This window comes from Monodelphis domestica, chromosome 6 (assembly GCF_027887165.1).
Source record: "Monodelphis domestica isolate mMonDom1 chromosome 6, mMonDom1.pri, whole genome shotgun sequence".
Taxonomy (NCBI): Eukaryota; Metazoa; Chordata; class Mammalia; order Didelphimorphia; family Didelphidae; genus Monodelphis; species Monodelphis domestica.
The window spans coordinates 125,366,010-125,392,717 of record NC_077232.1 but is presented as its reverse complement, the minus strand read 5'-3'; the positions used below and the strand labels follow the sequence as shown (position 1 = coordinate 125,392,717).

The 26,708-nt window shown below is 36.3% G+C and overlaps 1 protein-coding gene across 1 annotated transcript; it reads right to left on the bottom strand.

The window, feature by feature from the left end:
* On the bottom strand, positions 1–26,708 carry PGM2 (phosphoglucomutase 2). Its single transcript, XM_001374412.5, has 14 exons — positions 26,493–26,708; positions 22,701–22,868; positions 21,146–21,252; positions 18,424–18,508; positions 16,414–16,497; positions 16,106–16,299; positions 12,911–13,100; positions 12,192–12,289; positions 10,685–10,865; positions 10,502–10,595; positions 9,043–9,172; positions 6,852–7,041; positions 5,293–5,426; positions 1–773 (listed from the first exon to the last, which is right to left on the bottom strand). The coding sequence occupies exons 1-14, from the start codon at positions 26,613–26,615 to the stop codon at positions 671–673; spliced, it is 1,881 nt and encodes a 626-aa protein (XP_001374449.4). The 5' UTR covers positions 26,616–26,708; the 3' UTR covers positions 1–670.

Below are 26,708 nucleotides of genomic sequence, written 5' to 3'. Positions count from 1 at the left end.
TTTCAGAGTAATGGCAGTAAACAAAATATATTTTATTTTAAAAGAACATAAAAATTGTTGACATTTTTCAATATGTGCAACATACAATGGTGTTTTTGAAACAGATTGTTAAATCACTACTTTTAAACTTGTCTTTAAAGAATGCACTTAGCTGCTTTGACCCACTTCATGTTTTCCTGATTGTGAGTGAAACATTTCTTTTGTTCTTTCCTTTCACATTTTAAGTAGCTTCATATTTAAGCCTAAATATACATAGTAACTAGTTTGCCATTCTACACAACAGGCAGGAACTGTCCTTTCAAAAAATGTAAACAACTAGATTTTTGGTTATTTTCCACTAAACTAGGTTTGAGAGAAAGCCAGCATCATACAGAAGCCATTTATGCAAATTCAGACATTTACCCTATAATATCATCTGAAGCCCAGAGAACTTTACACTTGGTTCTGTTAATACCACACTTTATAAAGTTTTGAGGAAAAATTGTTTTACTATGCCTGCTGTTTTTTTTCCTATTTAGAGAAACTAGAGACAATAAGAAACAGATCTATCTGTAAAAATGTAAACATCTTAGTCACAATTTGCATTATTTGGTTTCTAAAAATATTGCTTTATAAGTGAAGTTCAATAACTGCGGAATAAATGTAATTATGTGAACAGTGTAGTAATGTTTTACTCTGACTTAGGCTGTAGCTTGTTTTTTTCTGGCTCAAAGAAATATTCTTCAATGGCACTGACGAGTTCATCCAATTCTTTCTTTAGCTGTTCATGATCACTACAGGAAAATGAAAGGTTCTAAATTAGTAGGTTATTATGAAACTGCTAAAACATACTTATAAAAAATGAAACAAAAGAAGCATTTTTTCAAGTTGGAGAAACTAAAATCACATAATGTGGTACCTATGTTGTGCTAGTTCTATGGGAAAAAAACTTAATATTTTTATGTAAAATTCCAAGTTTTAAGGTTCACCAGTTCTCTCTAGAATATAATCCCCCCTTTGCTTACTTTATTCTCACTAAAATATTTAAGAAACCATCAAGTTTGACCTTCTGTTCCTAAAGAACCAACAGTGTTGCCTGAGGACATTGTATGTCAGTAATAGAAAGATAAGAGTCTTTGACTAAGTTTATGGCCAAAGATTCTTAAAGGTTTGTTATTTCCAAAACGGTCAAGTTACCTTAGTTCCACAGCATAAAAATACACTGAAGGACATAATCAAACATCCATTCTAACTATTAGGATGCTTCTAAAATTATATACATTTTGCATTAGAAACATAAAATTTTAATTCAACTCAACAATTATTCAACTTATTATGTGCAGGAATAGAACAGTACATGGAAGGTTGTCTTCAAAGTCAACTTGCCTGCTATCCAGTCCTGACTCCTAATAGCTGGGGAAATGGGCAATTAATTTACAGGGAAACAGGCAACTAATTTATAGGAAATGCCAAGTATTTGGTGATGTGTGTCAGTGGACAAAGTGCCCTCCACCAATGAAATTATAAATCCTGCCAGACCAAACACCAAAACTACGTATGATCAAAGCATAGTATTAAGTCCATTGACAAGTAAAGCACAAATCCTGTGGGGTTTAAAAGCTGGTGAGGGAGGGCAGCTGAGTGGCTAAGTGATTTGAGAGTCAGGCCCAGTGATGGGAGGTCCTAGGTTCAAATCTGGCCTCAGACACTTCCTAGCTGTGTGACCCTGGGCAAGTCACTTAATCCCCATTGCCCAGCCCTTACCACTCTGCCTTAGAACCACTATCCAGTATTGATTCTAAGATGGAAGGTAAGGGTTTTAAAAAAAAATAGTGAGGGAAGATGATTTATTAACTATGATACAAGGAAGTATGATTGGAGAGAGAACACTTTAGCAGATTAGTTCCAGGAAAGGCTTACTGGCCTTTGAAGGGAGAGGGGGAGCTCAACAGATGAAGATTGGGGACACCAAGTAAAAAACTGACTTCCAGGTATAAGAATCAACTGGGGAAGAAACATGGTACAATGGAAAGAACAGTGGATTTGAAGTCAATGGTTACATATATGAATTCCAGCTCTACCACTTCTAATCTCTGTGCCCTTAAGCAAACAAATTAACTACACCTTAATTACCTCACCTATAAAATGAGAGGGTTGCTGATGATTTCTAAGGTTCCATTCAGGTCAAAATCTATTATCTTATGAAAGAGTATAAAGGCAGAGAAAGAAAAGTACAATAAGAGAAAAGACACAGAAGAGGTCATCAAGCACATGGAATACATAAAAGGGAGTAGTACAAGATAAAGCTTGAAATCCAGGTTAATGCCAGACTTGTGACTTGAATGCCACAATCAGGAGTTTCAATGCAAAGGAGATCTTGGTCTGGAAAGCCACAGAGATAGTGAATGGAGCAACAGGACAATTGGTTGACATTCCTTTACCAGAACCAATAGCAGTATCAAATTTATTTTTCCCAGAGCAAGGAGAGTAAGTGGGGAGGGGGGTATTAACAGGAAAATACAGTAGGGAAAAAGTTTGGTAATTAGAATGAAGAATGAATTAAGAGATGGAACAAGACTAAAGAAAAGAAGATCAGTTCAGAGGTTATTGCAATGTCCTAGGTAAGAACAAACGAGTCTGAATAATGGTAGTCTATGGAGCTATAGAAAGGAGAAATAAATAGAATAAAGTTATGATATTCTAAGATTGGATGATCAGGAAAATGAGGGCACTATTAAAAAAGGAAAGTTAAAAGTATATATAGTTATTGCAAAAAAAGATAAAGAACCAAGTCTGGAAATGCTGAATTTTAAGAGCCAATGGGACATACAGATAGCAATATCTAGAACACAGCTGAAATATGGTAGTAGAATCCTGGAGAGATTGAGGATCATGCTAGAAATTAGAACAATTGGAGTAGGTAAGATCACAAAGGAGGAAGGGTATACGGAGAACAGGGTCAAAAAAGGAACCTATGAGGCACCAAAATTAAGGAGCAGAAACCAAATGAAGCAAAATGAAGCAAAAGAGATAGAGGAATAGGCATAGCCAATGGAGAATGATAAGCACAGTGTCACAGAAATGCTTAGGTAAAAAAGGAGGGAAAGGAGTATCTATGTCAAATGCTGTAAAGTTATCAAGGAAGATAAGGGCAGGAATAAGTCACTAGATTTAGTAATAAAGAGGTAATTTATTAGTGATTTAGAAGAAAACAGTACACTGGTGGGGATGGAAAGCTGACAAAGTTTGATGAATGAGCTGGGTGGTGAGAAAACAGAACAAAGTGAAAGGAGAATTCTCCTAGAAGTTTGACAGAGAAGGGAAGAAAAGAAGGGTTGTTTTTGTTTAGGACAGGGGAGAACATCAGCATGTTAGTCTGAGAACAAGAAGTCAATAGAAAAGTTAAATAACCAGTGCTAGAAGATGGAGAGAAAGAACGTTGTTGATATAGCAAAGTCAGTGGTTATATAGGGAAGGGATGTGTTCGAAGAAACAAGTGAGGGGAAGTTCATTTGGTAAAAGGGCCAACTCTTCCTCTGAAAATGGAGGGAAATAAAGAATGCACAAGAAGTTTATGTGGCTAGGGAAGGGAATTAAGGAGGGGAAAAGTCAAGCAATTTTTAGAGTCTTTTCAGTAAATCAGTTATGAAAGGAGATAGAAAAGGTCTAGAAAACCTTCTGTACGAAATACAAATAGTATTATTATTTTAAAAGGGAAGCTGCCTTTTTAGATTAATCAGAACAGACCACAAGAAAGTACTGGTTATTGAAGTAGAAATGTTGGGAAATTCATGATAGAGGAAAGATCAGACAGCCTAATATGTGCCCTAGATGTGTGTATATGTATATATATATATTATATATATATATATTTTTTAATATAGGTGATAATTAAAGTCAGAATGTACTGAGAAAGGACAATAGAAGAATCAGACCCACTGTACTAAAGCAAAACAAAACAAAATCCTGACTATCATATTGTTTTTGCTATTGTAAATATTAGAGTAAAACATAGGCTACACAGATCTCCTGAGGAATGAATTATTCTAACTACAAATTTACCCCTTTAAGCAGGTGAAACACCATAATCATTGAAGAAGCAAAATTGTGGATATAAACCAAAGAACTACAGAAGGAAGCAGGGCACAATTAGCTTGTAGCATATTAACAATGATTTATATATAAGGAATGGTATAAAAGAAATCATCCAAGAGGTAAAGACAGTCATACAGCTAAAGCAAAAGATAACTTGATAGAAAAAATGCTGCACTCATCAACAGAATATTTTCTTTTTAAAAATCCTTTATCTTCTTAAAATTAATAATAGGTATTGGTTCCAAAACAGAAAAGCAATAAGGGTTAGACAATGGGGATTAAGAGACTTGCCCAGGATAACACAGCTAGCAAGTATCTGAAGTCATATTTGAACCCAGGTCTTCCTATCCTAGGCTTAGATCTCAACCCACTGAGTTACCTAGCTACCCCCAACAGAATATTTTTTAAGAAGAATTTAAGAGCAAGATATAAATTAAGAATCTGCATGGTTGGAAATAATATCAATATTTGTACTGCAGTACCAAAGCATTTAACTATTTGGAATAAGAGTCTTTCTAAAATACGTTATTATTTTTCATGCCTTTTGAAACAAGCATATACTAAATATAACCTTTTAAGAATGACTAATGGGTATTATTAGACAAGATATTGAGAATGCTTCTCAGAGCATGGATTAAATAAAATCAGGAGACATTTGAGGTAGGGAGACCAATTTAAAGCTGTTGTAATAATCTAGGTAAGACTGGTTAACAATTTACTGAAAAAAAATTATCAGCTCTTTTTTGTGGTGGCAAAGAATTAGAAATTGAGGGGATACCTAACAATTGGGGAATGGCTGAACAAGTTATAGTATATAACTATGAACAAACAGGATGGCTTCAGAAAAACCTTGAAAGATCTATATGAACTGATGTAGAGTAAAGTGAACAGATCAAGGAGATCACTGTAATAATAATAAGAACAATACTGCAATGATGATCAAATGTGAAAGCCTGGCTCAATACAATGATCAGAGACAATCCCAATCTACTCAAGAGGAAAAATATATACCTCCAGAGAACTGATGAAACTTGAGTGCAAACTGAAGTTTAATTCTTTTCAGTTTGTTTTTCTGTGCAACATCACTAATAAGGAAATGTTTTACATAATTTTATGACATCATAGATTGCATTTTCAATGGGTATGGGAGAGGAAGGAGGAAGATAATTTTCAATGTTAACAAAAAAGATAAAAATCATTCCAGTTGCCCTACAGTACCTGTTTCCAGGAGGCACACAGAGTTCAGCATAATATTTGATTTTGGGTTCTGTTCCACTGGTCCTTAGAGTTGCCACTCCTCCATTTGCAAAGGTAAAAGTAATCATTTGGCTGCTTTTACTCGTAGGAAGAATCTATAAATGAAGTTAGTGGCACAATATATTTAAGGTTCATATTTAAGTGGAAGTTATGAATCTTTAGAAAGTATAAGTAATCTTCCTTTAAGGGAAAAAAATAAACACAAAAATAATCCCGAGGCCAATATTTATAGTTAGGAGGAAAAAAAGATCACATACTTGATAGAAATACTACCTAATTCAAAGTTAATTTATAACAGTGAAGTGACATTATAAAATGGAAGAGAATAGTAACTAACTCCAAAATTTCCATCTTAATTATCTCAGATTTTTTTCTTGCTGAAATATTTCAAGTAATACATTTAATGAAATAATTGATAATTTCACTGGTATAATATCTTTTGTTCATGATATTAAAAATGATAAAAAGGCAAATGTCAAAAAGAACCATTGTTATTAGAGAGATCAAAGAAAATAACTAAGCCTTCATATTAGTTCATCAGTGTTTCTGTTTTATCTACATACTCAGCATTGCTATTTTCTGTTCTTTGCATAAGAGACTTACTTTGATTTCAATAGGAAAACACACAAGAGAACCAGAGAATGTCAGAATTGCACAGGGTCTTAGTCTAAACATCTATTTTTTTTTTAAACTGTTTTTTGGCTCCAAGGCAGAAGAGTGGTAAGGGCTAGGCAATGGGGGTCAAATGACTTGCCCAGGGTCACACAGCTGGGAATTGTCTGAGGCCAGATTTGTCCCTAGGACCTCCCATCTCTAGGTCTGGCTCTCAATCTACAGAGCTACCCAGCTACTCCCTCTAGACATCTACTTTTACCAAAAAGGAAGCTGACCCAAGAAGTAGAGACTTGTTTGTAGTCACATGAGTGGTTACTTACTAAGACAAAACTTGACTAGTTTCTAGACTAGTGATACAAGTTATGATTCATTCCTTCTGTGTGTAAATCGAAAACCTAACTTATAGTTAGGATTTCCTATCAGTTTAGGCATTAAAATATTTTAAAACAAAAATAAATTATTTTTTAGACCAAAGAATGTCGATCTCTCAATTCTGTAAATCGTTAGTTTTCTTGTAATGATTCTTCATTAAAGTCCTATGCCAAAACCACATTTTGGCATGTAAAGGGCCTTGGGTTCTCGAATATACTGAGGATTGCTGATAGATTGTAATGCTTGAGAATCAATTTAGCTAAGTTTGAAGAAGTCCATCACGAGGATTACACATCAGGAGAATTATTTTTGTCCACAGAAGCTGCTAAAGCATGAAAGATCTGCAATCTACATCATGGAAGATTATATCAATCCTGATAAAATCATGGCTATTTTGAGGACATGAAGCAGTAGTATAGCAATGGGCATGCCTAGAACTTATTTAGATTATTTCTTTCATTTCTGTTTCGTTTGAATATTCAGTATATGCTTGGAAATGAGTTTTAATCATATAGATCAACAAAGATACTCACAGCTTTTTTGTCAGGTTGGCTGCTATCATAGCCAGTGGTAAGATCCCTAATTCCAGAAACTTCAAATTTGCCACAAGTCTTTGGGTAATTGTTCTTCCCATCATAATTTCTAAGATTTTCAAATAAGTTTTGGATGATGTTTTGGTCATGGCAAATAAAGTATGATGCCTTGGTGATATGGTAGCCATATCTATCAAATCAAAGAGAAAAACAATTTTGTATATTTATATTAAGATTCAGTATAAATAATCTGAATGATGTAATCAACAGAATTTAGAGATAAATCAAAATGTGGAAATCATCTAATCCAACCCAACTTGACTTAAGGAAATTTTGTACAGGATGAAGGACTATCCATTTCTCCTAGGCTCACTCTCTAATCTGCTTCCTCTCTGCATCAGTGGTCTTGCACACCCCAGGATGACACCACCCTGAGGCCTGCTCAAGACTGATGAATCCTTAGCCACAAAAGTCCTATCTTAAGGAGCCCTCGGTATGCATCTCATTTTACTTTTAGCTCATTTTCCAGTCTGCTCTCCCCACCAACTAACGGTCTTTAACGTCCTTAACTTGTTGGAAATGTAAGCTCCTTTATAGATGGTCTTTCCTTGTTTTTTCTCTACCCACTTAGCCCAGTCCCAGGAACACAATAGGGACTTAATGTTCTTATTTTTTTATCAGCAATAAAACTCAATGCAAAAAACATTTATATACTATTAATAAGGCATTGTGTTAGGTGCTGGGAATCCAAAGAGACAAAATTCCTTTACTATAGAAATCCATCATTTATTCTGGATGATGTTGAGGGGAAGGATCAGAAGAAATATGTAGTCATAAGGCAGAACATGAAAAGGACTAAAGAAAAATCTTAAGTGCTCTGGGAAAAGAGGAGAGAACAATTTCAGAGGGAGATCAAATAAGACTTCAGAAAATGAAGGCACCTTATTGGAATTTTTCATATAGAATTTAAAAGGAAAATCAGTGGCATGGGCCTCTTCTTTTGGCTATAAATGGATACCTCACATGTACTTAGAAAGACGCATCCATGTAACTGTAACACTCAGATTAAGAACCTATAGGGTGGGCTTTTTTTTTTAAGTATCTTTATTATCTAAATGAAAAGGAAAATGACAAACAAATGTTGGAGGGGAACGTGGAAAAATAAGTACAGTAATCATGCGCTGCTGTGGAATTTGGAACTATAGCCAATTATACATACCCTTTCCCTCAGCAAACGTACCACTACTGGGTCTGTATCCCAAAGATATCAAGAAAAGGGGACATGCTTAGGTGCACAAAAATACTGATGTCAGTGGCCAGCCGGGTGGCTTGGTGGTAGTGCTGGCCTGGAGTCAGGAAGACTCGCGCATTTACTGGCTGTATAAAACAAGCCAAGTCATTTAACCTGTTTCTTAAGAGCTCTTGAGATTATTAAAGTGATTATAAAGTCTGGCAAATAATAAGCACCATAAGATATTAGCCATTATTATTGAGTGAGGAAGCACCATGAAAGCAACTGTGCACAAAGGAGGTATAGATGGATAAAGAAGGCATCAAGATTAAGGAGGACAGGAAAGGGCTTGGCGAGTTAGGGGGCACCTTTAGGGCGAAGGAGGCCAAGGTGGTAGAGATGAGAAAGAAGAGCAATCCTGGCAGGGGCGACAACCCATGAAAATGCCTGGAGTGCGGAGATGAAGCGTCATGAGGGAGGAACAGCAATCTGTAGTGGGGTGTAATGAGGACAGGCAGGACTGTGAATTTTGCCACACTGAGATTATGCCTGGTGCTAGAGTAACAGGGAGCCAAAAGGTCAGAACTGCAACGGAAGAAAATCTCTTTGGTGGCTGTTTGGAGAATGAGGGCTTCAAGACAGCCTCCAAGACCTCTGGCCCCTCCTCGTCAGCCCAGAATGCACCCTGCTATTAAGGCCCATCTTTTCTTGAAGTCTTGTGCTAGTTTTCCCAGCACCCTCACTCTCCCCCCTCGGAATTCCCGTGGCATTTGATGTTGCATGTTCAGATTTGACCACCTCGCATGATAATTATTCACGTACTTCTAACTTCTTATACTTTACTATATGTCCTGTAGCACCTAGGACAGCGACTTGTGTACACACATTCACGAAATATGTTTCAAGGACACCATCACCCCTTTTTATTATAATTATTAAAAAAAGTCAGTAGCAACTTACTCAACATAGATGGCTTTTAGTTGCTGAGCCAAAGACATATTCTTAGTTGCTAGAAAACTAGCCAATTCTGCACTTATAACAGCAGCACTGACACCATCTTTGTCCAGAACAAAAGGACAGCACATATAGCCTATAGAAAACATAGATATAAAATTATCAGAATGAATCCCATTACAAATTACATGCTTGTGTACTATATGCCTAAGTTGTAGATATTGCAGCAAAGTGCTGCTCACTCTTTTTTTTTTTAAATAATAAAAACCCTCACCTTCCGTCTTGGAGTCAATCCTGTGTATGGGTTCCAAGGCAAAAGAGTGGTAAGGGCTAGGCAATGGGGGTTAAGTGACTTGCCCAGGGTCACACAGCTGGGAAGTGTCTGAGTCCAGATTTAAACCCAGGACCTCCCATCTCTAGGCCTGGCTCTCAATCCATTGAGCCACCCAGCTGCCCCCACATCTCACTCTTTGCATTACTATTATTTTTATTCCCCATTTTGTTCTACTGGACCCAGAACACATTTTGCTCCACCTGTCCAAAATCTTACCCATACTTTAGTATCTATTGCAAGTGTGTGCTCCTCTCAAAAAATGTCTACCTCCCACAGCCCCATACTATATCATCTTTGGATGGTACGTTGGGCTTTAATAGTATAGTGTCCTGTACTGTTACTTGTGTGTGTGTGTACCTCGACTCAATGAAACTGTAAGCTCCTGGAAAGTTCCGAGCAGTAGCTCTCATTTAATTTGTACTCAATTTGTTGCAGAGTATCTAACAGTAAAGGAAGGGTGTTTAATAAAATGTGTGGAATTAAGTTTCTGAATATAATATGTATAGCTTTAAAATCTTATAGAAATGTATGTTTCTCATATCTGATATCAAAATATTAGAACTTTGGTTCTTGTCAGGACCGAGAGGTTGAAATGTTCTCGTTTAAAAAATTCAAACTGGAATCTTTTGTAGTCATTCCTTCATCATGTTAACTATCATGGGGAGGGCAGTTTCTCAGTTTTAATCTGATAAGCGCATGAGGTCTTCCTTGAGGCACTGATTCTCTCATGGCCTAGGCTATTCAGAGATAAGGAGTGGGTCAAATTGAGTTAGCAGCCACATGAGTGAGTTTTCAACAAACTTTACTTTTCAAAACTACCTGACGGCCTTTTGACAGTGTACACAAAGTCTGACTGTTACCTGGTAAAGTCATTTGAAAAGAGGAGCAGGCAAGAAACCTAATGATGATTCCCATTTGACTCAGTTTCATTTCTCACATGAGTACAGTGCTTTTAACTGGGAAAAAAAATTCTAGATATGTTGTCCACTATAGTACTTAAAAAAAAAGTATATTGATTGCTCAACTCATCTGATATGAATAAGTAATTTATTTCATCCTAGACTTAGAATATATTATTTTTAATCAATTCCATCTTATGATAGACTAGATCATGCTTATTTTACTTCTTACCAATAGCTTCTTCAAATGCAAAAAGAACAGTTTTTCCCTGGTCTATTAATTGTTTTGCTCGATTTCCCATCCACTTAAAGCCAGTTAACGTTTCCTAATGAGGCAATAAGTAAAGGAAAAATATTATAAGATCTCCTACAGAGCAACAAAAATAAAGAGCATAGATTTATACAAACATATTACCTCAAAATGAAAACCTTCCTTCAAGGCAATGGCCCTCAGGATCTTTGAAGAAACTGTGCTGGATAACATGTATAGGTCTTTAAGAGCATTTTGATCTTGATTCTTTTCCTTCCAACAGGTAAAGAGCCACCAACCTAAAAGAGCACCCATCTCATTTCCAGAAAACACTTTCCATTCACCACTGGAAAAAAAAAATGCATCCATCAGCAGGACAATCTTGAAAAGGGATACTGGAAATGAGGATAAAAACAGAGGCATTGGGACACAGTGGGCAAAAAAGCTGGCCTACAAATCAGCAAGATAGCAGGCTTGCCTCTGACACATACTGGCTATGTGACTCTCAACCAGCTCATTTAGGACTCAGTGCCAAGAGCAACTAAAACTAAATTGTAGAGAAGCCCCCGAGTGGCTCTGGTAGAACAAGGTTCCTATACCAGAATACACAAGTATGATAAAAAACAAAACATGTACAAGACTATAAAAAGATTGAAAAAAACAGATTCCCACTATTATTCTTTTAAAAGTAAACAAATATCACTATTGAAAATCTGGCTATCTTAGAAAATCTTATGAACATTTCTCTACCAAAGAGCAAATAAATGAGAATATGTTCATTTGGGGTTTTTTGTATATGCTCTGGGATTTTAAGGCAGATAAGTATTAATACTCTCCAAGCATAAACTTAATCTTATTTTAGGGCTTGCTCAATATTACTGAACAATAGGAATTTCTTTAAAGGTCCATGATCAAAACCAAAAAGAAAATGATCATCAAAGGGCAGTGACCAACATGAAATCTCAAAGTTGTGACTGCTAAATTAATTTCATCTTCTGATCAATGGTGACTTTAGTAATTTAGTAATTTTTCTATCAGCAAAAAATGTTTATGTGGGATCATTTTATCTCATACCTCATACCCATATTGCTAGTCTGGGGATTTACCCTAAATTACATACTTAAAAGCATTATACGTATATTCATCAGAATCAAAGGAAATGAAAATGTTTTATAAACTATAAAGTATTAAATAGAAGTATGACAATGAACATTAAGTTTGCAAAGTTTAACTTCAAATTCTTTTTTTTTTTAAACCCTTACCTTCTGTCTTGGAGTCAATACTGTATATTGGCTCCAAGGCAGAAGAGTGGTAAGGGCTAGGCAATGGGGGTCAAGTGACTTGCCCAGGGTCACACAGCTGGGAAGTGGCTGAGGTCAGATTTGAACCTAGGACCTCCCATCTCTAGGCCTGGCTCTCAATCCACTGAGCTACCCAGCTGCCCCCATTAACTTCAAATTCTTATACTCTGGTATTTTTCTATGTACTAGAAAGGGAATTGAAGGAAGTAGTTCAAAATTATTTCTTCCCCATTTGTAAGTTAAAATAACCTACTAAATACATTAAGATGAATCCTATATGTTCTGTAGTTTCCCCAGAAAGTTCCCTAAAAACAATGTCATAAGTGTATGTTAAAAAATATAAAAATATTTTTAAAAGCCGCTAAACATACTTTTCTTGCTGTTCTGCTACTGCAAGTCTATCAGCATCTGGATCATTTGCTAAAATGATTTTAGCCTGTGTTTTTTCAGCCAAAGCAAATGATAATGTCTGTAAAAGAGTAAGGAGAAAACAATTACTTCAATCAAGAAAAAAGTTAATAGTGTTCAAAAAATTTAATTCTTTTCTAAAATTAAAAAACTCTAAATCTAATGATATTTCTAAAAGTTACTAAAGGTAATCATTGCATCTGACATTCTGTAATGAACAGAGGTCAATAATCATGGTGGAATTAGAGGCAAAATTAAAGCCTATGATTCATTTGAGCCATCTTAGCAATAGATGTGTGGTAGGGTTGGTATTTGGAAGTCATCAAGATAAGATACACACACACACACACAAAGATAAGATACACAATAAGCAGATTATATGAATATCCTTAGTCTAACTTTGAAAAAGGTTTCAAGAACCAGTCACAATATAAAGACACACCTCAAAAATCCCCGTTAATGATGCAAACTATGTAAGATATCTCATTTTTGTTCTATAGCACAACATCCTCAGTCAAAATTGAATAATGTAACCAATTTGGAAGATTCTTTGTGAATTCAATAACTAGCTTATGTTAAAACAAAAAGCCCTCAGTCATGAGAGGAAATTTCTATTTTACTTAAAGGACAATAATTTATTTGCTATTAACTAAAGAAAGAATTTTTTAAGTCAGAAAGTTACCAAGACACCTTTACCCTCTTCAGGATTTGGGTATTTCACTGTTGGAAATTCTGGGTCAGGAGCTTTCTGTTCAGGAACAGCATCGGGAGGAACAAAGTCAAATGCCTTGAAAGCAGACTGTACAAAGTCATGGCCTACTCCATGAACAGAAGTATGGACAAATTTCAATTGGGTTGACTGGTCGATATTTCTGAAATCAGATAAATCAAAAATTATATTTTAGCTCAGATATTAATATTATTAAAGATGGGAATGTTTGGACACTATTTGAAGATAAGATTCTTTAAAAAGCTATGAAAATACTTTACCATATTGTCTATAACATTAGGTAGACTGAATAAATTTATGTTTGACTCTTCCATATAATGTAAAATTTTTTTTAATTAAAACTGCTTATCAAACAATAAGTACTTTACAAATATTTCACTTATTTAACATCTACAAGTCTATAAAACTTTTATTGACAATTTAAAGATTGTAATCAATTTATTCTACTTTAAAAACATTATGAAACTGTGATACTTTGAAAATTAGAGATATGTAATATAGTTATTAAACCAATATAACCAAGATAGGTGAATATTTTATGAAAACCAGTGCATTTTACAGGGAAGGAACTGAAAGACTGGAGAAACCAACTAACTCATTTTAAGTGATATGGCTAGCTAGGTCATCTGGCTCCAAAGCCAGGTAGTGATTTAGTGCATAAAAATACTGATAGTTAAGGATACTTTTAAATCACAGATTGTAGAGTTGACCAGTACTTTTATGTTGTCAGATGGCACCCAGCAAGTTAAACATGACTTAAGTAGAAATGAAACCTAGATAAGTCAAATATATTCTCACAGTAACTAAAAGATCCCCTTCCCTATGGTTTTCCAACATTCTTCTCCAATATAAGGATTCCAACATTAGCCCTCTAATCACTCCTTATCGCAATCTTACCCATACAGGAAAATGAAAAAGTTGCTCTATTTGGAAAACAATGGAGCCCAAACTTTATAGATTGACCAGTCCAAGAACATAAACTAATTTGTGGCTTGCTTAGGATTAGAATCTAAGTCTCCAAAGTTCTTTTTATAACATGCTATTTCAGTTCTAGTTAAGGACTTGACCTATACAATCTTGACTCAGGAATAACATAAATAACTTCCAGAAAGATTAAAAAAAGCTACCCACCCTTTTTATATAAAAAGATGTATAGGAACTTAACTAGCAGAATGACATGGTGTTATTTACTATTATGGAATAATAATGAAAATTAAATTATGTTCAATTAGGCAAGGCAAATATTCATCAAGCACCTACTATATGCAAGGCACTGTAACAAGCGTTTGATATTCAAAAGTGAAGCAAGACAAAGTCTTCACCTTCCAGTTGGTAATTTAGGAGGGGGTTAGAAGGAAGTAATAGGACAAGGACATAGTTAACTAGAATGTGAGCCATAATATAGAATAGATGAGTTAAATGAAGTGATATGGGTTTGTACCCTAAGAAGATAATAAGGAAAATACTTGTATAAGAATATTCATAGCTGTGCTTTTTATAGTGGCAAAAAAAAGTGGGAAATGAGGGGGTGTCCCTTGACTGGGGAATGGCTGAACAAATTGTGGTATCTGTTAGTAATGGAATACTATTGTGCTAAAAGGAATAATGAACTGGAGGAATTCCATATGAACTGGAATGGCCTCCAGAAATTGATACAGATCAAAAGGAGCAGAACCAGGAGAGGATTGTACACAGAGACTGATACACTGTGGTACAACCAAATGTAATGGACTTCTCTACTAGCAGCAATGCAATGATGCAGGACATTTCTGAGGGCCTTATGAAATAGGTACAATGGCATGTATAACCTAGTGAAATTGCTTGTCAGCTCTGGAAGGGGGGGAAGAAGAGGGGAGGGAAAGAACATGAATCTTGTAACCATGGAAAAATATTCTAAATAAATTTTAAAAATAAATAAAAATAAGAAAATAAAATAAAGTGGCATGAGATTTTTTAAGAGGAAATCTTTATGTATAACTATGGGGAGAAAGAAAGGCATAATGAAGTAGTACCCGAGTTATACCTTCAATTCAACAAAGACACACCGCATACCTACTACGTTATGTGTAGAACACTGCTAAATGCTGAGATTAGACTAAGCTTAAGCTAGCAGAGAAATACCTATTATATAAAATAATATCCAAGTGAATAAAAGTTGCTCAAAAAAAAAAAGAGCAATGCAAAAGCGTATACTGAAGAAAGCTTCCTAAAAGTACAATTGAACAACTGAAGATGTAAAAGTTAAGATGTAAAAAGGATGGGCAAAGTAAGCAAAGGCATGGAAGTGGGAAAAGTTAGCTCATGCCACCTCCTACATGAAACTTAACCTGATGCCCCCTGCCAGCTATCTCTCTCCAAAATCATTCTGCATTTATTTTGCTCATACTTTGCATTCACTTATATGCAAACAACAATTTCCTATGAAAGTTCCTTGAGGTCAGGGACTATGGTTTTGTCTTGTACTCTCAGCACAGTGCCTATACACCGCAAGGCACACATCATAAATGATCACAAATATTTGTGGATTATAGTTTAAGCCATTTATAGAGTAATCTACTCCATGTTTCCTGGGTCAGATTCAAATGGCAGAGAACACAAAGACATAGTCACAGACCCAAAGGTTCACATAAATAACAGAGTTGCAATATGGGCATCCCATACAGGTTCTCTTCTTATTCTCTTCTCTCCTCCCTCTCTCTTCTTGGCTCTCATATATAGGTCAGTTCAGAAATACCCAAAAGTCTGCTGGCTACAAGACTCAGACGGAAATGGAAGCTGCTGCCTTCATCTGGGTTACTGCTAATAGCTGCTCTCTTCATGCTCAACTGATTATCTGCCTTGCTTTCCCAACTGTGATGTGCTGACCTCCTTGTTTGTCTTTTTTGCCCTTTAGATTTTACATATAAACAAGTCACTAAGAGCATGTCTAGAATAATTTCAGGAGTTTCATTTCAATAAAATATGGTTGCTGTAACAAATATGCCAACATCAAAAAAAAACCAACAACAACATATTTTTTTTTCCATTTCCCCCTATACCGAACAGTGCATTTCACCTAGCAGTTACTTTGTTGAGTGAATGACTAAATAAATTAAACTACATCTCAAATAAGGTTTTATTTGGCCAATATATACAGGATTTATTTACCTGTGAAAACAGTATTTCTTTAGGTCTTCAAAGTAATCATTATTGATTGTAGAGTATGGATCATGATGAAGTGGGTTGTTATTAATTATACTGTCATCCCATGCCTTAGTCCATGGCTCCAGATTTTCTTCAATAGCTTGAGAAATTCCTTTGTCATGAGGAGAAATGATCTGAGCTCCATTATCCCAATAGACCTAAAGAATTCAATAAACACAAGAGATTCACAAAAGATTTTTCATGGATGAACACAAACCTAGTGCTTAAGTTCAATTTGAAATATAAGGTCATGGGAAAGAATACAAAAATACCTTATAACCATTATCCTGCTTTGGGTTGTGGGAGGCTGTGACCATGATTCCTGCACAAAGATTCAGATGGGAGACGGTATAGGGCTGTAAGAATATTGGAAGATAACAAATAAACTTTTTTTGATGCAATTATAATAAATGCTTTCAAAAGGATATATTTTTACAAGTTATTTTGACTGTATTAGTAATCTTTTAAAGTAACCAAAAAAAGCTAACCATAACATGCCATTTAACTTGCAATGAACAAGCAGTTATAAATCCATAATTAGGCTTGGAAATAACTTGATAGTAATATAATGCCTAAATAAAAGTGTAACCAAAGTATTTTTTTCTAGGTATCTTCTTGATGAAGAGTCTCTCCAATTTTAGCTAGTGATCTCAGATGACAGAGAGTTCATCCAGGCAATTCCTGTAATCTTTCTAACTCAGCAAGACCCTGTAAATTGCTCAGTACGGGGAAGCTAGCAGCAGAATGCCAGCCCTAGAGGCAGGAGGAGCCAGGTTCAAATATAACCTCAAGATACTTCCTACTTGTGTGATTCTGGGCAAGTCACTTAACTCCAGTTGCCTAGTCCTTATGATATTGAGACAGAAGGGTTTTAAAAAGAAAAAGACTGCTTAATGGCGATATAGTCTTTGAAACCCAGGTTTATCTCCATACCACAATAGGATGATAGAGGATTTTATTAAAGACAATGCAGTCCCTACTCCCATGAAGCCTTTCATCTCTCCCTACTTTTGCTTTATGGCTTTGAACTCAAAAATGTATAAATATGAATTAATATTTAATCATTATAAATTTCCCAACATTTAGCAGTCCTCTTAAAGCATATGTGTAAATAAATGTTTATTGAGGGGCAGGTAGGCAGCTCAGTGAATTGAGAATCAGGCCTAGAGATAGAAGGTCCTGGGTTCAAATATGGCTTCAGATACTTCTTAGTTGTGTGACCCTGGGCATGTCACTTAATCCCTATTGCCTAGCCCTTACTGCTCCTTCTACTTTGGAACTAATACACAGTATTAATTCTAACATGGAAAGTCTAGGTTTTCAAAACTAAATGTTTCTTGAATTCAACTGCCTTTCTACATAGTAGCCATATGAATAGGTAACATTTTATTTTTATTCTAGTACAATGTAAAATATCCATTGGCATCCAATACTAGCAACTGAAGATTAAAAATGCGTTTTCCCAATAACATCCAGATCTTTCATCAAAATTTCAAGCTACACAATCTGCCATCTAGTGGCCAACATAATTAGTTACAATAGTTCCACAGCTTCCTCCCAACATGAGAAGTTGTTCAGTGTTTTTCAGTTGTCTGACTCCCCATTTGGAACTTTCTACGCAAAGATACTACAGTGGTTTGCCATTTCCTTCTCCAGCTCATTTTACAGTAGAAGAAACTTGAGGCAAGCAGGGTTAAATGACTCCTCACACAGCTAATAAGTGTCTGAGGCCACAGTTGAATTTAAAGTCTTCCTGCCTCTAGACCCAGTGCTCTATCCAGTGCACCACCAAAATAATGTAAATTGTTGGATGTAAATAATGCTGTTGCTATAAATTTTTAAAATGCATTAACATAAGACCTTCACTCTCAAAATTCTACTAGTGAGCAATAGTAGTTTCTCCTATAGCTTTTCTTAACACATATTCACTTAAAGGACTTAATGAACATCTTACTAAATCATACCAAATGCATTTTATTAACTTCTTAAAATGAGACATCTCCCCAATTAGTAAAAATGAATTAACAACTAGGTTAAGTAATAAAATAGTCAAATAAAGGGTCACCCAGTTAATCACTGAACATTGAATCCTGCCTGGTTGGAAAATTTCCAGACAGGAAAATATGAAATTTGATGGAAATAATTTTTCAATGATAAAAAATACTTTTCAATGTAGAATTCTCCAAGTGTGTATAGAATAATGCCCAAAACAATTAAATATAATTCTATCTACTTCTTGTTTTGGTGACCAGGAATTTTTAAAAAAGGGAAATGCTACTTACCACAAAGGGAGTTGGTGTTATATTAGAAAAGAGATACACAGGAACCCCCTGACTAATAAAAGCTGTTGCGGCTAGCTGTGCAAACCTGGAAAATACAGAATTACAGAGAAAATTGAAGATGTTTTTCTTTATAAGGATATCAGAAACCTCAAAGTATATAAATTATCAACTCCAAATTCTTATTCACTGAAAAAACAAAGAAGTACATGTAATCCTTTTTAATTTGCAGTAGTGCAACATCAACACAACTGGAAGGGATATTACAAATTATTTAGTCCAAGCCTCTTGTTTACTGATAACAAAAATGATTCCAGGAGATGTAGTGCCTCAGTCAAGGTCACAAAACTACATGTTAACAAATCTGGAACTAGGACCTAAGGCTAATAATCAATTCAGTGAACTTAATGCTATGATGCTTTAGGAGGATATATGGTGGACAAAAGTTCCATATCTGTCTCATTTGGGATCAAATTCTAAGGGTCAATGCTACTTCTGAGATGTTATGTCACTGTCATAACTCTTTTTTCATAAGATAACTATTTTTGAAAAAGAAGGAATTATTTGGAATAGTGGAACTGTTTCAAAGTTATCTATAATATAATGGCATGGCATTAATCAATGAGTATTTATACTAAATGGATACAAATACAAAGAATGAAACAATAGTGTCTGAACTACACCCCCTTGCCCAGAGCTAGGGCTTCCCCTTCTAATAACATAGAAGTTATTCTATGAAACAGAAGTGAAAACTACTTTCCAGGCATAGGGAACAACCACTGCAAAGGCTCAGAAGTGAGAATTTGAGTGCCATGTGTGAGGACCTGAAGTCCAGTTTGGCTGAATCCCAAAATGCAAGAATGGAAGCAGATTGGGTAGGATTTCAAGAGCAAAATTGAGGAATTTATTAGGAACAAATGAAGAGAAAACAGAGAAAAAAAACTTAAGGGCAGACCAATAATGAGAAACACTCACTTCAAGGGATTAAGAGGTAAAACAGTCACCAAAGCAGACAGAAAAGAAGCAGTTACATGGGTTGAGGGGATATGGCTGGGGATCTAGACTCTATATGAACATCTTAATGCAAACATCAACAACATGGAAATAGGTTCTGATCAAAGACACACATGTAATACCCAATGAAATTGCGTGTCAGCTATTGGGGGGGGGGTAGGAGGGAGGGAAAGAATATGATTCTTGTAACCAAGGAATAATGTTCTAAATTGACTAAATAAATTAATTTTTTTAAAAAAACAAAAGAAGCAGTTAGAGCAGGAAGGGAGAAGAAAATCCAGTAGCAAGAATGGATAATGACAAAAACTAGAAGAAATAAAAAAAACTAAAAAAATTGCCATTTGATTCATTAATTAGATGGTATGGGTAACATTTGAAAGAGCAGCATCATTAAGAGTAATGAGAATAGAAAACAAATGAAAAAGAGTTAGGGTAAGGTTAGGTAGTAAGAATATAGAAGTTCTATGTAGACATAAGGGTGTAGACATTTTTAAAAGTTTTAAAAACACAGGGAATGAAAGTGGAGTGTGCCCATTTGTGTGTGCCATCTCTGTGGTTTATCTTAAATTATTTTGGAACTTCCTTGAGAACAAGGACCTGGTCTTAAATATTTTTGTTTTTCCCTACAATATCATCTTGAACACACAGCAGGTATTGAATAAATTCTTCAAGACTTACAGAATGCACAGCAATAGCAGTATTGCAGATTAACCCTGAATGCCTTAGCTATTCTCAGCAATACAATGATCTAAGACAGTTCCAAAGAATTTATTTTGAAAAATGATATCCACCTCCAGATAAAGAATCCGAGGATTGACACATTATGTTTTATATACAACAGTTTAATGTCTGTTCTCTCCAAAAGCTACACAAGTTTTATATCATTGTTTTTATTTCTTTTTTTTTTTAATTTTTGGTCCATACCTATGGTTTCACACTGGGAATAAGCTCCCTTCACCAATTAATTATTTTGAAAGAATTGCCTGTAATACTAAGGAGTTAAGTCATACAACCAGTATACAAGGAAAAGAGAACTACAAAAACCCAAATGATCCTAATTCTGAGACCAGTGCTACTACCTCTCACACTGTCCTTAAATTAGAAGCTCCTAATAAAGAAAGAACTACTAGATCTAAGCAATTCTCTTTTCAGTGTGTGGTACCACATACACAGCTAGAAATCTGCAAACTTTTTTGATGACCTAGGTTCTCATATTTTTATAGTCTCAGATGCTTGTGTCAGGGCAAAGTGCCGAGATTGGACTAAAAGGTTCTCTTTCACAACAGAATATAAGTAAAACTAAGTATGAGAATTATTGAGTGTTGAGGTTTTTGTACGGGATATTATACGAGACTTCTAGCTAGGGTTAATTAATTAGTTGAAGAAACACTGAGTTTTGTAGAAAGTAGAAGATAAAAGAGCATAAAAAGGAAAGGCAAAAGGAAAAAATAATATGGCTGTCACTGAAAATTGGCATCATTAATTAGAAATATTAAATTTGCATAAATTTGGTTAAATTCCATTTCTTTGATCTGAACTTAAAAGTTGAATTTATAGAATTTCCAAACATAAATTGCCAACAACTTTTGAAGCTAAAAACCAGCATTCCTAGGCAAATGTATCTAAATAGTCAAAAGTACTAAATATAATACACATACTTAATACATACAGATAAAAAAGCATCAAATAATCTAAAAATCATTCAAAATACCTTTTGCTGCCACCTCCACTGGATGGGTGAGCCCGGGCATCATAGCCAATCACCACACCTCTTTTCTTTAGATCACTGAATGTTTTTTCCAAATATCTGCATAATCCCTAAAAATAATTAATTTACATAAAAATATGATTTATTTTAGCTTTAAAATGAAACTTTAAGAACTTTAAAAAATTTAAAGCATTAGGCAAAATTAAAAATTTTCTAAAGTTCCTATCATATATCAAGAGTACCTCCAAAAAGAAATCATTGGTAATAAAATAACACATACTCGCATGACAATTGCTATCATTTTTCTAGATAGAAAAATCTTAACTGTCAAAAAGCTATGGAAAAAATAAACTCTGAACTGAAAAGTTTAAATACTGGATATAAGAAAATCTGGTCAGTCTGGTTAAAGTTTCATCAAATTATAGAAATCTGAATTAAACTGATAACTTGATATTGATTAAAAGTCTAATATGCTCCAAGTAATGGTTTGTGGAGAACTGTTCAGTCTTTAAAGAGCAATTAAGAACTGCCAAAGCATTCTAGAGAAGAATCCTTACATCTTAAGTTTGTAGGTTTATAAAGGAAAGCTTTTAAATAATATACTGACTCAATATTGCCACTGTTTGCCTTGCTGCCATTATCTAGTCAAGCTTTCTTTTCTTTTTCTTGATATTCAAGATTATAACTGAAATAAACAAGGTGGTAGGGACCAGATGTTCGGGTTTTATTGGTTTCTCTAGAGAATAACCACCAGAGTAACAGCAACACTTAGTAGTTCTGAGATGCCTTGAAAACATAGACTAGACTAGGAAGTTTTCATGAAGTTTATAGCTACAAGCCCATCTTCCCCAGAAAGATGGACAAAGTGGTCTTTTGTGAGAGTTTGAATGAAATTTAATTCCAGGACATCTAGAAGAAGGCAGGGATAAGAATGAGGGAGACCAATTTCAGTCCAGAACTCCTTGGGATTGCTGTTATTTAGCAAGCTATCTGACCACAGGTTTGGGGGGATTAAAAAAAATGTTCTTTGAATTTTTTTAAAATGCAGGAAACTTGTGGTATTCCCCCTTCTACCAATGCAGATCTACAACTTACCTTGAACTTTTGTTTAATCTTAAGAGACTGCCTGAGACGTTAAGGGACTTGGCTTTAGCCACACTGCTAATACATCAAAGACAGGATTTAAACCTAGGCCTTTCTAACTTCATACCCAGCTCTGTATCCACTCTATTCCGCTCAGAATTATTTTTACCTATGGTAAACCTGGGCTGAAGGAACAATTCCACAGCTCAGTGAACTAAATAAGGGCTGTTAGAGGTTTACACAACCTAAGAACCCCTGCAGCATGAGATCAGAAACTAAGGTCAATGGTTCTCCAGGTCATTAATAGCACAAATGGGCTTCAACAAATTTTTTGGACCATAACTTACTACTGTGATTCAATACAAATAAAGTTCAGAAAATACAAACATAATTAAAGTAAATTAGTTCTGTCAAAATGAAAAAGCATACATCAGGGTTACTATTAAGTAATCAAATAACATAAAATAAAAGGTACCTGAGTAGTCTGAATAATAGTTAAGTCATTCATCTGTGCAAATCCAGGTCCCATTGCAGCTCGAAGGCCAGCAGTTCCAAACTCCATTCGGGAACCAAAACATTTTTGTAGTTCTACTCTATTGTTATTGGCAATTATTTGTTTCACCATTTCTAAAGTTTTAGGATTCTGTAAAACATAATCATATGTGCTATACAAGCCAAGTGATTAGGAGAATTAGGAATCTAAACTTCCAAATCATCAAAGTAACTAACCCACATGAAAAGCTAGCAGAAAATTTATATATATATATATATTTTTTTTTTCTCTTTTAGATTTCCTATCACTACTAAACTGCAAGGCCAAATTATTAACTTATATTTCCTGGGAGTGTGGGAAAGGAGATTGTAGAGATAACTTTGAAAGACTTAGGAACTTTGAATAATACAATGACCAATCAGAATTTCAAAGGACACATGATGAAACAAGCTACCTACATCTAAGGAGAAAGCTAAAGGATTCAGAGTGCAGAGGTCTCTTTTCTTTTTTTTTTTCCTTTGGGGGATGAACAAAAGGGGAGGGAGGCATGGCTTATATAAAGGAATTTGTTCTGCATGACTATTTGTTATTGTTCAGTAGTTTCAGAAGTGTAGGACTCTCCTTGACCCCATTAGGGGTTTCTTGGCAAAGATAGGAGAATGGTTTGCAATTTCCTTCTCCAGCTCTTTTTGCAGATAAAGAATAGAAACAAACAGCAGCTTGCTAGGATCACACAGCTAAGTTTAAGTGTCAAGAGGGCGGATTTGAACTCAGGAAGATGAGTCTTCCTGACTTCAGGCCTGGTACTTTGTCACCTGGCTGCCCAAAGTGACTATATGCATATCTGTAATGGGTTTGAGGTTTTGGTATTGTTTTGTTTTCTCAATGAATGGGCCAGGAGGAAAGAGAGAACTCTAAACTGAAAGTAAAATAAAAATTGAATTAAAATAAGACTGGAACTTCAGGCAGGCTCTCCTTCAGAAGGGTCAAAGAATTAAGATCTCAGTACCTTTATAAATTTGACAATCTAATATACCTTATTTTGTTGTAAAGTTATTTTTTGCTTTAGTTTTCTTGTAAAGTTTTTATATTCCAGTAGTAATTCCACTGAATTGAGACTGTATCTAAGTCCACATCTGGCCCAGGAATTTCCCCAAGTGTCCCAGAGAGACTAGGCAAAGATATGGATATTGGCAATGGATATAATTTCTGGGATTCAATGGAAGCTATTTCTGGTGTCCCAAGGATGCTGTTTTTCTACAGGGCTGTTTTCCTGTAACTTAATGAAAAAAGACCAATAATAAGCAAGCTGAAATTCTAGCTTTGAAAATCACAACACATTCAAAATGATGATGCTTAGATATCAAGAACAAGTTCGATTATGTGCTATCTATACTCTGACTTCTTAAGCAGGGATATCTATGAACAGGTATTAGAAGGTACCTATTTAAAAATTCCATTTAATTTTAGCAGCTTCAGTTTTGCTATATGTAATGTGAAATATGGCTCCAATAGTGGGCAGCTGGATGGCTCAAAGGATTGAGGTCTCCTGGGTTCAAATCTGGCCTCATACAAGTCCTATTTGTGTGACCCTAGGATAGTCACTTAACCCTCATTGCCTAGCCCTGAGAACCAAGACTCAATATGAATTCTAAGAGTGTTTTAAAGATACAAACAGAAATATGGTTCCAATAACAAAAAGGAACTCCACATGCTACTTGGACAAATCGACATTATTTTTGATACCTCATTTTCCAAAATATTTAGGAAAACAATGAATATCCCTGGACCTTTTGATTACAACTTGCCCTCTGCTACACACACAGTGCCACTCATAACATTTTTTTTAAACCCTTACTTTCCATCTTGGGCGTGTCTGAGGCCACATTTGAACCTAGGACCTCCGGTCTCTAAGCCTGACTTTTAATCCACTGAGCCACCCAGCTGCCCCCATAACTTTTTCTTAAACCCTTACCTCCCATTTATAATCAATATTGTGTATTGGTTCTAAAGCAGTAGAGTGGTATTAGGGCTAGGTAATGGGGATTAAGTGACTTGCCCAGGGTCACATGGCTGGAAAGTATCTAAGGTCACATTTAAACCCAGGACCTCCTGTCTCTGGGTCTGGCTCTAAGAGTGTTTTAAAGATACAAACAGAGCCACCTAGATTCCCCCACCACTCATGATATATTGCAAAAAGCAGGAAAGCCTGGAGACTGTTAAGCCCAACTTCTCTAACAGTTGGACATACTAAGGCCCAGGAAGGAAAAATGGCTGGACCACAGACCCCTTGGGGGCAGCGTTTGGCAGAGGTCTCTTAAATGGCTCCTTTTTACCACCAACATTTCTGTAAATTGAGTCACTTAACCTATCTCTAGCCTGTTTCCTGATCTATAAAAACTAGGGTAAAAATGCTTATATTGCCTAACTCAAAAGAGTTGTGAGGATAGTACTTGAGTAAAAAATAGGAGGCTGAGCACAAGGACAAGAAAAAATTGCTGGATTTAAACATTTCTGTCCTCTTCTTATATCTAATCCTACCCAGCTAGAAAAGGCTTGGAATAAACTGTTTTTCACATAGTAGGCATTTCACAAATTTAGTGTGGCTCTGCATGACAGTCCTTAAGTCAAGTCCCTGCCTCTGACACATCTCTCCTCTCCAGTAATTCTGGTCCCAGCTCTACTCCAGTGAATCTTAAGACCAAGCCCTATCCCTAAGGGCAGGTTGGACATGGTCTGAGGCCCAAGTGGCTAAGTTCAGAGGCTTATCACTGAAGGCCAGCCACTTCGAGCATGGATTTCTTTGATCAGAGCAACTCTGAAAGGCTGTCTACCAAGTTAAGGATTATGATTACATGACTAGTAGAAGGCAAGGACTGTGCATTTGGGGTTTGTGGAGCTAACATTTTTGGTCATAAATCCATGATAGTCTGGTGAAGGCTGAATCTTTCAAGATAATTTTAAATGCATAAAGTAAAATAGTATTACAAAAGAAACTTAAATCTATTGAAATCATTATAAAAAATTTTATCTAAGTTCAGGGACCCAGGCCTGAGAATGCCAGGGCTAGTTCCTCTTCCCAGTTTAAGCTTTCACAAAGAGCAACTTCCTTCCTCGCGCAACAGGAGAAAGGGCGGGCATCCATTTAAATGCACAAGTGGCCAGTTTTAAGGCGGAACGAATTCTCCAGATCAACTTTGGGCCTGGAGAGCATGGAGTTCGGCCTCTCCAGCATTTGGGGAAACTAAGGCCCAGGAAGGAAAAGCGCATGGCCCACAGCCCCGGGGAGGGGCGGGGGGGGGGGGGGGGAGGTGAAGCATCTGGCACAGGGTCTCCTAAGGCCCAGCTCTGAGCGTCTCCGGTCCCAAGGGGGTACCAGCGCGGGGCCAACCGACATCCATCTCGGGGTGGGGGAGCATATGGGGGATGTGAGGGAGGGATGGAGCCAAATCTCGTCCTACGATCCTTTTCCCCAGGGTTAGAGGGAGCACAAGCAATTAGGAGAAAAGGATGGTCTCTTTCTAGGAGGCCAAGAGGAGAGGGGAGGGGAAGGGGGGGGTAAGGGAAGGAGAATAAAGGGGAAGGGGGAGGGGAAGGAAGAAAAAGAGGAGGGGAAAGAGAGGGGGAGGGGAGGGAAAGGAAGATTTGGGAAAGGAGGGAAAGCGGGGGAGAGGCGAAGGAAGCGGAGAAATAGGAGGATGGAGGACGAGGAAAGGAAGGGAGGAGGAAGAGGGAAGAGGCCGAATGCGGCCGTTCATCAAACCTGACTCTCACCTTGTCCCACCGCAACCACTGGGTGGCCGCCTGGTCCAACCGCGAGTCCCCGCCCGGACCATCCCCCGCCGCCACGGACATAGCTGCCGCAGCCGCTGCCGCCTCTGCTGTTCTGGTCGCCATCCCGTCCAGTAATGTCCCGTTGGCTCGGAGCCTACCACGCACTCGACGGACTCTGACTTCCTTACCTACGCTCCCGGCTCCAAAAGAAGAGGT